Source organism: Sparus aurata, chromosome 5 (assembly GCF_900880675.1).
Source record: "Sparus aurata chromosome 5, fSpaAur1.1, whole genome shotgun sequence".
In the NCBI taxonomy this organism is placed as follows: Eukaryota; Metazoa; Chordata; class Actinopteri; order Spariformes; family Sparidae; genus Sparus; species Sparus aurata.
This window is the reverse complement of record NC_044191.1, coordinates 34,784,654-34,797,516: the sequence shown is the minus strand read 5'-3', so window position 1 is coordinate 34,797,516 and position 12,863 is coordinate 34,784,654. Positions and strand designations below refer to the sequence as shown.

The 12,863-nt window shown below is 43.9% G+C and overlaps 1 protein-coding gene across 1 annotated transcript; it reads left to right on the top strand.

The window, feature by feature from the left end:
• The first annotated feature begins 5,417 nt into the window (after window positions 1–5,417).
• lrrtm4l2 (leucine rich repeat transmembrane neuronal 4 like 2) lies at window positions 5,418–9,401 on the top strand. The gene is made up of 2 exons (XM_030416552.1): window positions 5,418–5,702; window positions 6,101–9,401. The coding sequence occupies exons 1-2, from the start codon at window positions 5,648–5,650 to the stop codon at window positions 7,711–7,713; spliced, it is 1,668 nt and encodes a 555-aa protein (XP_030272412.1). The 5' UTR covers window positions 5,418–5,647; the 3' UTR covers window positions 7,714–9,401.
• The last annotated feature ends 3,462 nt before the right edge of the window (window positions 9,402–12,863 follow it).

The window sequence follows — 12,863 nt, the reverse complement described above, 5'->3', positions numbered from 1 at the left end:
CAGCTTTTCAGTAGAAATCCAGCTAAGCTAGCGGAGGTTAGATGCCCCGGACTATGTGCTGAGACCCTATTTGTACTGTTGCTGAAGTTTGGTGCTGTTCTGAGCATTATTTGTGGCTTTTTGGTGGCGGTTTATATTTGGATCCATTTACTGCAGTGTATTGTTGTCGTGCGGTCGTTTCTTAGGTTGATAAAACTCCGTAAATTAGCGGTCTGCTAACTTGATCTCTGGAGAGGGAGTCTAACACAGTTTCACTGTGATTTAGACCATGGATTAAATTTACACCGGAATGTCCCTTTAACTTATCGTTTTCCCATCCTATTCTATTTTAACTTTTTGTTTTCCTATCCTATCTTATCCTAGGGCACCAAAAATGCAGTTTTCAGAATTTAAGATCTGGCCATAATCTGCTGTTTTGCATCAACACTGGTTTTAATTTGTTGACACGGCTTCACCTTCAGAAAATATGACTCGTGAGAGGGGTAAGAAGTCAGTGAAAGATGGCGGACTGGAGGAATAAATCTATCCATCCATCTGTGTAGCCATCTGTCTGCGTATGTGTTTCATCAGTAAGAATGAGGAGAAACTTCACACAGTTCAGTGTGTGTTGTGTAGATAGTACACAGCACAGCGGGCATTTAACATGTAAGTTAACATGTATACTACACAACACGTGCATTCAAAGTTCCACTTTTTATAACCTTCTAGAGGTCGTGTAGTTTAACCTAATGGAAGCTGGACTGGACAAATCTTCCTGGATGGGTTTGAAACAGGATAATTGTGCATCAAAGTGTGAATTATTATCCACTTTTCCTTCTCTATACGTCGACTGTAATTGGCAGTTAGAAGATAATAGTTGTCACCCTTCTGGAGATGATTATTCAAAGATCGGGCTGGTTATTTTCATATAGGTTCTGGTGCAGCAGCGTCCTGATCACTGACAGTCAGTGCCGCGTTCGTCTGTTGCAAAGCTGCAGCATCATTACCGAGCAGCACGTTTTTTCATGTCCACTCTTCTTGAATGACATGTGATCTCCTGAGACGTGTGTGAGGCAGCGTTTGAAAAGCAGATTTTGTTCCACGTTTCAGCTGCCGAGTGTGCCGCCAGGACTCTGAGAGGTATTATCTTAAGAAAATGGCTCATTGTCTCTCTACTACCTCCCAGATTTCCTCCCTCCTGTGCTGTTCGTGGAGCAGATCTCACAGAATCACTTCCTCTCAGTACAATCCACCACAGGCGTCGCAGGAAATCATGTTTGAAGAGGAATATTACCACTCCAAGACAAACACTGATGTGAATTCATTAACTCATTTCTTTTAACCACAAGTGATCCGCAGGCTGGTTTCTCTCTCGGCTGTAGTCGCGTTTTTGCAGTCAGCAGTGGAAAGTAATTCAGTGCATGTAAATAAGTACTATTCTTACAGTATTACAGTAAAAGTAAACATGTTCCTAGCAGGATTTTACTGTGGCAGCTGGAGGACGATGATGCTTATTTTCCTTTTGGATTAATCTGCTGATTGTTTTGTCCATTAATCGATTGATTATGTGGTTCGTAATATTTACACTAGTTTCCACCACAGGTTTTATGTTAATTAAATTAAGTGTGAATAACAGCACAGTTCAATCTTTAGATGTGTTTTCTTAAACGTACTACAAGGATCTTTACAACCTTTTGCAATTAATGTTTGTGTTCTTCTACTGAAGTAGCTTCTGCTTGTGATGAACTATTATTAGAAGAAGACTCTTTGTGACACACGATCACACAACATAGTGAAATCCTAAGCGCTGTATCGTAGGCAACTGGAGGTGTTTCAGTTTCTTGAAGATGTTTCACCTCACAGACCTCGTCAGAGACACGTGTGAGCTCTGGTGTCAGAGTCGTCAGGGCCACATGTGTGGGTCAAGACCCGGCCGGCCTTCATGTGGGTTGCTAGGACCAGGTGAGCCCAGGTGTGAATGGTTGTTAAGCTGTCTGGGGAGGGAACTCAGTAGAGGATTGTAGGTGTTTTATCAGTAATGTCTTAGACCACCTCCTCCGTTTTCAGTTTGACAGATGGATATTTTCACTCCTCTTTCAAACCATCTGTCTTCTCTGGACAAGATGTTTATACGATTTGTCTCCTTCAGGTGAGTGGACAGCAGAGTCGTGACCCGAGGAGCCTTCCTGTGTCGTCCACTCGTTTGTGGAGAGGTTGTTCACGATATAACACTGAGGATTACCACGACCCTGACTGAGAACCTTCAACAGCATCATAGTGAAACTGTTTTGATGCATTTAACCCGTCCTGAGGGTGCAGTGAGCAGTCGACCTACAGCGCCAGGGGACGAACTCCAGATCCAAGCCGGGGTTTTGGTTAAAGGCGCTGAGCTGAGAATTAAAAGAGGAAACCTGAGAACATGGAGGAAACTCTGCGTGCAACATAAAAACCCTGTCGAACCCGAGGACCTTCGACAGAGCTCCAGCCATCCTGCCCACGGCTGAACTACAGGATCTGAAACTTCCCAGTTTGAAGCTCACAATCAGCTGCTCTTTCAACAGGACATTTCTTTCTGCGTGCACAAGGGGTTGCTGTTACCACACAGAACAACTCGGACTCTCCAGGCTGAGCAGTCAGAAACTCAGCGTCCACACAGCTGTAAACATCTGATGGATGTCTGCTCAGAGCAGACAAAGCAACGTGTGAAAAATGAGCATGAAATGACCACAGAATGACAGTTTCTCCTTCATCTCCCGTGTTTTTCTTCACCTCCCTCCTACGGCTGCTGTCTCCTCTCTTCATGAGGCCCATTAATTTGAATACCAATAATCCTCCTGTTGCCACGTCTTCAGCAGCATCTCCAGGCACCAGCAGGTGTTAACTCTTTATCTGCAGAACTCGGTCCGTTCAGAGCTGCTGCTTGTCTTCACACCTAAGCTGTTTCTATAATTATCACTTTAACAAGCTGCTGATGAGGACCAGAAACCCTGATTACCACACTTCCTGTTATTTATTTTTCTAATGAATGGTTGAAATTAATCTTGAATGAATAGTGGATTAGGATCATGAACCCCTTTTTTCTGAAGCAACATCATTATCTTCATCATACGTCAGACTGCTGTGTGTGTAAATTTATTTTTCTAATTTGTGCAGATATAAGTGTTGACATCCCTTTCTTATTTTATTCTAAGGAACAATTCATTATTCTTGTTTATTATGATTACATTTGTCTTGAATCTTGAGTCATGTTCAGCACCGTTTATTATAACTGACCTGAGATTAAGAGCAAATTAAATGACACGAGGAAAATGTATCTTAATTTACATCACAGCATTCATAAACCCATTTTTAGTCCGATACATTTAACAAGAAACACGACATTAAAGAGAAAATCACCACCGTCATTATCATTTTAACAAGAATACAGACTGCGGCCAAAAATCCTGATCACCAGACTCCCTTTAATTTCCTGTCAATTTTAAATGAACACATCATAAATAAATTATGCCACCTCCGTATTTTGAGGGAATATTATTTTAAGTTGCGCTGTCATCATCGTCCTCATCAGTGTCACCAGCAGGATGTCATCACACTGACATGTTCCACGCCTTTGATCAAAAGAACATCAACTGACATATTATTTTTAATTAAATTAAGAAATACCATGAGTAAGGTATCTTAACTTACATCCCTGCGGATCTACTTGAATTCACACGCCAGAGGAACTGTATTCTGTTTATACATCCATGACTGTAGCCATTGTTAGCTTGTTAGCTCAGTTAGCAGTGCAGCTAGCCAGACGACTGGAGGGAGCGGAGCTAGCAGGAGCTGTGACCGCTGGGAGAAAGAGGTTTTTCTTGTTAGCATGCTAACGTCAGCAGATATCTCTCCAACGCAGAACATCAACTTCAAAACTGTTATTTCATCACATTCTGCTGGTAACTTTTTGATTGTTTCAAAGTCCGATTCTTACATATTGCCCCTTTAATCTGTAACAAAACATCGCTGGTGCCCCCATGTTGGACAAAAAAGAGCGAAGTGCCCTCTTGGATCCCTCTCAGGTAGATAAAACATGATAAAGTGCCCTCTCAGGTGAAGAACATCACTGAGAACAGAAAATGAATAAAAACAAGACATTACATTGAATTAACAGCTGAATATGTAACATAATTACCAGACTTCCTGTCAGTTTGACGAATACCTGAAATGGTTAATGAATGTCTGGAGGATCTGGATCGTGCTGCCCTCTAATTCTGAACAGTGAATGTTACTTTAGTCGCTGTTGTCGCCTCTGATTAAACGCACATCATTTGACATCACAGGAAAATGTAATCAAACAAATAAATGCCATGTTGCCTCCTGCTGAGCCGCGTAAATACAGCTGAGCTCACATCACAGCAGTCATTGTCCCATTTCACACAGATTTAAACGGAACATGAAAGAAGACAAGATATTAGATATTAGAACAGCTCAGCAGATGGATGTTGTCACCTTCATCATTTTTACAAGCGAGAGACAGGAAACTAAAACCCTCATTACTGATTTGGATCATGCTACCGCTCTTATTTTGAAGGAAGGACACATTATTTGAGCTGCTATGTCTTCATCTTCATCTTCAATTTGTGTTTATAATCCTCTGAAAGCAGCAGAAAAAAACATATTTCATATTGATTTATTTAAGTGCCCTTTAGCGTGAACAACACGTGGTGAAGTGACCAGAACTTTCTGCACTCTGGTGCCCTTTTTAAAAAAAATTATTTTCACCCCGGGCCCTCAAACATCCTGAATCCGCCTCTGCACAGCATCTAACAGGAACATTCAATTAACAGCTGAGTATAAAACATAATTATCATCTTAACAAGCTACACATGTGGAACAAAAACCCCTGATTAACAGACTTCCTGGTTTCCTTCCTTTCCTTCCTTTTTTAATTATTGATGATTGAATGATTTGGATCATGCTGCCGCTCTTATTTTGAAGGAAGGATACATAATGTCAGTGTTTTATGACAGGACCATGTTTGTAATCTGTTATTCCTCTGATTGCAACATAAATCAAATATTAAAAATGTGTTTTGTCTGCTGTGAATGGAGAAGATTTCGTGTCAGACATTTATTTGGCTTTTCTGTTGTTGTTAATAATTCATGTTGCCCCCCTGCTGAAAGGTCCTTTACATTACACGCACACACACACACACACACACGCACACACACACACACACACACACACACACACACACACACACACACAGATGTTACACGAGCACAACAATGAAAACAAGACATCACACTCCGACAGATAATCCACTGACAGCTGATTATGCACGCCTGATAAATAAAGTGTTATATTAGAGGCTTATGTGTGTGCTTAAAGACGCCTCCGCCTCAGAGAGAGAGGGAGAGAGAGGGAGGGAGGGAGGGAGGGAGAGACATAGAGGATGGATGGAGAGAGAGAGGGGCTGCATGGAGAGGAGGCTGTGCATCAGTCTACTGGCGCTCAAACGGGTTATTGCGCACACAGCAGGCTGAAGTGTGCAGCTCGTCCTCTCTCTGCCGGACAACTTGCGTCCCTTTTCTGTGATTTTTTTTCCTCTCCTCTTGATCTGAGAAGACGTGAGTGATGCTGAGCGACTGTGAGGCTGCGATGTTTCTCCCGTGAGAGCAGTTTAATGTGCTCTTTATCCGCTTGTTTCAGAGGATTACTCCTTCCCTCAGTGACGATGGGTAAGTCTTGATGAGCTCCACATTTTCAGTAACACAGTTTCTCCTTCCTTTTTTTATTTCCTCAGCTGTGGCAGATTTATGAGTTCTAAACTGAATTTGTCACATCTGAAGAAAAAAAAATCAGATCTGCTTTTAATGAAGCATGAATGAAATCGTTGTGTGTCTTTTATCCCTGCGTGTTTTCTCTAAGTGAATATTTGCTTTTACATCTTAAAAGTAGAAAAACATCAGACTGTGATTAATTGTTCATGAGGCAGGTCTGCTGTCTCAGACCTCCAGCTGCTCCTCACTACATGATCTCCTGTCTGAAGAATTCATTTCTCTTCTGTTTGGACGCAGTTTTCTCAAACAAACTCCCCCTCTTTGACTGCCTGTGTCTCCCTATCTGCCCCCAACAGGTTCTGGGATGTTGGACTGGAGGATATCGTGTCTTCTTCTGCAGGCGGCTGCTCTGCTGCTGCTCAGCGAGGGGGAGAGGATGTGCCCCGCCAGTTGTCGCTGCGAAGGAAAGATTGTTTACTGCGAATCGGGCATCTTTCAAGACATCCCGGCGAACATCACCACGGGATGCCAGGGTCTGTCTCTGCGCTATAACAACCTGCTGGTTCTGCTGCCGTACCAGTTCGCTCATCTCAATCAGCTCATCTGGCTCTACTTGGACCACAACTCCATCAACGATATAGATGCGTTGGCCTTCCACGGTGTGCGCAGGCTCAAAGAACTGATCCTCAGCTCCAATAAAATCTCCCATCTGCACAATAAAACATTCAGAGCCATCCCAAACCTGAGGAACCTGGACCTATCCTATAATAAGCTGCAGTCTCTGCAGCCAGGACATTTTTATGGGCTGCGAAAGCTTCAGAACCTCCACCTTCGATCTAACGGACTGAGACAGATCCTCATTCGTACCTTTCTGGAGTGCCGCAGCCTGGAGTTCCTGGACTTGGGTTATAATCGCTTGCGGAGCCTCACCCGCACCACCTTCTTAGGACTGTACAAGCTGAAGGAACTTCACTTGGAGCACAACCAGTTTTCCAGGATTAACTTCTTCATTTTCCCGCGCCTCACCAACCTGCAGGCTCTTTATTTGCAGTGGAACCGCATCCGATCCATCAATCAGGGCGTGCCTTGGACCTGGCAGAAACTACAGAAACTGGACCTGTCAGGGAATGAAATCCAGATCCTGGACCCGGCGGTGTTCCAGTGCATGCCGAACTTACAGACGCTCAACCTGGAATCCAACAAGCTGAGCAGCGTGCCTGTGGAAGCTGTGGCGGCGTGGACGTCGCTCACCGCCATCAGCCTGGCGGGTAACGCCTGGGACTGCAGCCCCAGCATCTGCCCGCTCATGGGATGGCTCAGAAACTTTAAAGACCCCAAAGACATCAGCATGATCTGCAGCAGCCCCAAGTCTGTGCAGGGCGAGAGAGTGGTGGACGTGGTGAGGAACCACTCGACCTGCGGCGACCTGTCAGATGTGTTATCAACGACTGCTCTCTTCTTCATTCTCACATCAACACAGGTTGTGAACATCACAGATTACCTCTCTCCCTCCGCGGTCACACACCTGGCTCAGAGCGAGTCACCTGTGCAGGGATTAACCCCTCTGTCCGTCCGTCCCACAGCAGCAGGCAGGAAGACGACGACCGTGAGCTCCACATCAGCCGTGTCCCTTAAACCCCCGACATCATTTACCCCCGAGCTACAGTTCGAACATATGGCTTTCCATAAAATCATTGCAGGCAGCGTAGCCCTGTTCCTGTCAGTGTCATTGATCCTTCTGGTTATTTATGTGTCGTGGAGGCGCTACCCCAACACCATGAGGCAGCTGCAGCAGCACTCAGTCAACCATAAACGCAGGAAAAAGGCCCGCAAGCAGGAGCAGGACCTTAACTCCCAGCTGCAGGAGTACTATCTGAGCTACCACTCGAACTCTGAGACGATGGACACTTTGGTGAACGAGAGGCCGTGCACGTGCACCATATCAGGATCCATAGAGTGCGAGGTCTGAGGTCCACCTTAAGAGACTAGTACTGCAATTTGTGAAGCAGAGGTAAATGGTTTTTCCAGCAGATTAAGTGGCTTTATCTCTAATGTGAGGTGACGGATTCTGCAGCTCTGGGGGAAACACTTTGGGACATCGTATAATATAATTATGTGCACAGAAAACAAGACTGGATTGCGGAGGTATATTTGGAGCGAATTATCACCCGGACTGACACGGGAACAGCGGCGGGGTCAGCCAGGTTAGCTGTGTATAATCAAACGACTGGATCTCTGCTACAGTAGACGTCGGCTCTGTACAGAGGCTGACCTTAGTCTAACTATATCGCCATAGAACAAACCAACCAACAAGGCCACTTTTTACATGCTAGTTCTGTTTTTTATCATGTAGCTTGTGGACAAATATAGGATGTGTGTGCGTCTGTGAGTGTGTGTGTGTGTGAGCGTGTTTTGTGGGGACGATCGCCTGAATCTTCCTGGTTTACCGACTGCTGGTTGGAAGAGACGCAGCTCCTTTTTCTTCCCCACGGATACAGATTGGTCCCATCAAACCGTTCCTGCACTCGGCTCATGGTGCAGCAATTAGAAGTAGCACTTCTGCAAAATAAAAAATGTGAACAATCGCAGAGAGGGCATCTCGTCCTGAGATCTGTTGCATGAATTCATCCTCCCTCCTGCAGATGCTTCTGTCTCTTATCAAACGATCAGCGCTAATTGATGTTATTTCAGTTCATTGTGGAACAAACCCAACAAACAAACTGTTCTTATGGGCACAGTTCAGGCGAAATTTAGAGCATTCAGTCATCTTTTCCTCCTCCACGCTGATGGAAAGCAAAGTTTCGTGGTCCAGAAAACAAAATAGCAACACAAAGAAAACTCCTTAACAACTGAAGTAGCTGGAGACTCATTTTAAAATGCTCAAAATGGCTCCTGAGCAGAGCGCGGACACCCGACCTGAACACATTAGAAGCAGATGGCCCGGTTCCTCAGATGGTGGTTGTGCCCTCACAGCAGTGGCCCGGGGTTTAAAACCGACCTGTGGCCTTTTTTGCTCCACATCATCTCCTCTTCCTCATCTCATTTCCTGTCTACCTTTGGCTGTACTATCACAATAAAGCTACGAAACCACCCCCCCCAAATATATGTATATATATATAAAAAAAACTAAAAACAATGTCGAGGGTCGGTTCAGATTCGCTCACGTCAGTCTGAGCTTTCAAGAGACAATATAGCTTTAACGATCGCCCACGCTGTACACGCCTGTAATCAGGGTAAACATCTGTACTACTGTAACTATGGCAACGACTGTATGACAGGCTGCAGCTTACATTAACTTTGTCGAGTCGGGTCGTGACGTGAAAAAAAAGGGCTCAAGACAGCGAGGCGGGAGGAGACGATGACTGAATTTGAAACTTTTGGTGAACTGTTCCTTTAAAACACACGAGTCTTATCTCAGGACTGATATTTTCAAAGCTGTAAAAAAACAAAAAAAAAAAACAAAACAAAACAAAAAAAATCTGTCAGGTCTAACGAAGGCCTTGGTGTGTCAAAAATAATGCTGTGGGTTTTCATAAAGACTTTTGTATGGATTATTACATTATGATTATGCATTGTTTGTGTAAAGACATGACAGTATGGGTACTAGGCATTCTATGTGATTATGACTGTGTAATTAAAAGAAACACTGAGAACTGATGAGAAGGTGTGTGTGTGTGTGTGTGTGTGTGTGTGTGTGTGTGTGATGAGAATATCGATGACTGGAGCTTCACATGGAGAGAAATCCTCTCTGTAAATCCAGGCATTGTGCTCCTGATGTTATACATTTAATTGGATTTGCTGCTGCGTGCGAGCGGGAGCTGACATATTTTCCATCATGTCGTCTCATTTTCTGGCTCTTGTCTCTTCCATCCCCTCGTGGCACGACGGTATTGACAGCGGTATTGATTTGTATCTGGGTTACACGCGTCCGACTCGGTGTTGGTGGCTCACGTCGGTCCCCTGGACCCAACAGAGCCATCGTGGAGACGCCAATTCTCCACTTTTCTCCTGCGGGTTTTTGCTTCTCGTGCATGTGGAGCAGGCGACGCCATTTCTGTGCTCGTCCACGATGATGAAGGACAATATGAAAGTCCCTGAAACGCTTCATCCACAAATGACAGCTGAGTCGTTATCTGCTCATCCACACGCTGATGGGAAGTCGGTGAAGTTTCATAGTACACAAGATATTCTAGAGACGCTGGATGACATTAAAGAAGTTGCAGCAGATTATATATAAATATATATACATATATATGTATATGTGGTGCTTATGATGAACTGAATACTGTAATTGGTGCCTCCACACTGCAGCACGTTCATGTTGGTGTTCAGAGGGAATATTCTCTTGAGTCTCTGGTGAATCTGTACGATAAACATGTAGCAGGACGCTCGTGTTGCTCAAAGCTGACAGAATCTACCAGCACTTCAACTCACCAGCTGACGTTTAAAATTTAATGCTCAATAACATAACACAAAGTAAAGGGAGATGTTCAAACAGAAATGATCATTCTCACTCGCTCCCGTGCCGAGGGAACCAAATTGGTTAGAAATGTTTTTTATTTACGACCTTTGTGCGTGAACGAGCTCGTGGACCGTCACCAGGAGCATTCTGCCAATTACAGGTTTAAGACCTGACTGTCACACTGGGAGGCGACAAACTGAAAGAACGAAAAGAGAATTCAATCTAAACAAACATGAAGTTGCAACAGAAATGCATATTCATTTATTTTGATTGCAACCAAACAACCAAAAAGAAAATAGCTGGATACAGTTGGTCCGGTCTCCAGAAGCCCCAGACTGATTTGAAAAGATGTCCTGCACACACGTCAGACGCGGTGCCTGCTGACGCTTCTAGCTTCGCAGCTACAGTGAAGATTTCACATCACAAAAAGGTATATTTTTGGTTGTTTTGTGCTTCTTCAGTTGTGTAGGAGAATGCTGCAGCGCTGTTGTGCTGCGAAGCTCCCGAAATGTTTCGTGAACCACAAGAATTTCATTATTCAGTGAGCAGATAATGACTGAATTGTCATTTTCTGGGGGCTGAACTGTCCCTTTAAGAGTCTCCCTTTTATATAAACATGAATTCTGCGACTCTACTCTCCTCGTGTGCGGTGAAAGGAAAAAGGGAGAATAGAAGCAGGCTGCTGAGGGACAGAAGGTGTTTCGGGTCAAAGCAGTTACGCTATTAAGAAGATATCAGCCCACCTCAGTCTGTCTTCTTCCTGTCCTCTCCTCTCCTTTACTTTTCTCCCTGCCTCATTTTTTCCGCCTTGCTCACTGAGGAGAGAAAATTAACCTACGCCAGGGGACATATGTGCATGAGTTAAGCCAGCGAGGATTAGGCAGTGCTGGTGCTACTGCTTTAAAAAAAAAGGTGTTTTTTTCTTCCTGTGTAGCTCTCGTCTGAAAGCAATAATCTATTCCTCACTACAGTCTTTCCCCACAGCTGCTGTTCTCAGACCTGTGCTGAGGTGAATTTAACTCCTTCTCCTTGTTGTCAGCCGATAGCATGTTCACACATCTCGTGTGTTGTGCGTGTAAAGTTTCTCACCGGTCAAAGGTTGTTCAGATAAGAATTCATGATCTCCCATAATTCACTTTCTAAACATGAGTCAGGCTTTCTTTAGCCTGCAGGCAGGCGTGGAGGCTCGCTGCCAACTGAATTCATATCCATATATTTCAGCTCTTATGATGAATTTCTTCCAGTGGCCAATGGGAAAATCTGCGAGGCCGAACGAAAAATGTAATATGTACAGAACAAATGATTTGTTGATCTAATTTTGGCAGATATTGTAATTAGTGTTTGATTTGTCATATCGTGACTGATGAAAAGCAGTTGCCCGTGTTTTGTAATCTTTCCGTGTTGTGCAGCTGAGAAAAGAGAGAATGCTGATTAGGGAACTCTGGTCTGCGGATCATTATTGGGGATGTTTGTTTGGATGAAAAATGTTGGGGGGGAGCTCAGCATCGACTTAGTGTAACAATGCACAAACAGAACCGCACTCGACCTGCAGAATCTGAAACAGCAGCGCAGCCTAATGCGCCGAGACACTGAAAGAAAATGTCTTTTTGAGTTTACCACGGTACCTCCGAGCAGCGAGGCCAAAAACAGACTCAGTAGCATCGTGCCTGGAAACATCCAGAAATACAGCATGTTTTCCCCATGCTTCCTGTAAATACTCACTTTGAGGGGTAACTTGTTCAGCTCTCACTGACAGGCATGAAATTTTGATTCCCACCCCTCACTGGGGGAAACTATTTGAAGGTAACATGTGTGCAACGCTCTGCTCCTCTTTGCCAAAGGTTATGCCTGAGATTTAAAAAGGCAGAGGACATTTCAACACTGTTGCTTGTGGTTTTATTGTCCGTAGACCTCAAATATATATATATTTTTTCTATCTTGCGGCTTGATTTCAATTTAGGAGATGAGTAATTCAGAGGTCTAAAACTTTTTTTGCTGAGAGTAACACGAGAGAGAGAACTGTTCACCCAAAAATGAAAATGCAGTCATTATCTCTTTTCCTGATTATTATTCATTAAAAAGTCTGTATTGTATTCGGTTGTTGTTTCATCAGACAATCTTGTGTTGCATAATAACCATCGATAAAAACTTCTGAGGAGGATTAAGGACAAAATAGCTTGAAACAAGTGAAATGCTCTGACATGAAAACCGCCCAGCAACAGGAAGCAACTTGTCAGACAAAAAAACAACCAACACTTTATTGGCTTGATTTAGGCGGCGTAGACACGAGAGTCGTATCAATTGTTTCATCTGACTCGGAGCAAGAAAGATAATTAGCATACTTCCCACATATTGGGAACAGTTCCTGTCTGTCATGTTCCATAAATGCTCATCGCTCCTCTCTGTGAGCGTATTTCATTAAAACACTCGCTGTAATGTTTGTACTTTACAGCCTACCAGCCACTTGAAGGGATCTCTTCAAGGATCATTGAGCCAGAGAGCTCTTAAATAGGACAAAATGAGCTCAGTAGACAGAACAGGGTCTTTCATTCTTTCTTTCTTTCTTTCTTTCTGTCTGCAACGACAACTAGTAGAATCACATTCACCCTCTTATGAATTTAAGGATGCGCATGTAGTCCAAGTAGCTTTGAGCTAGC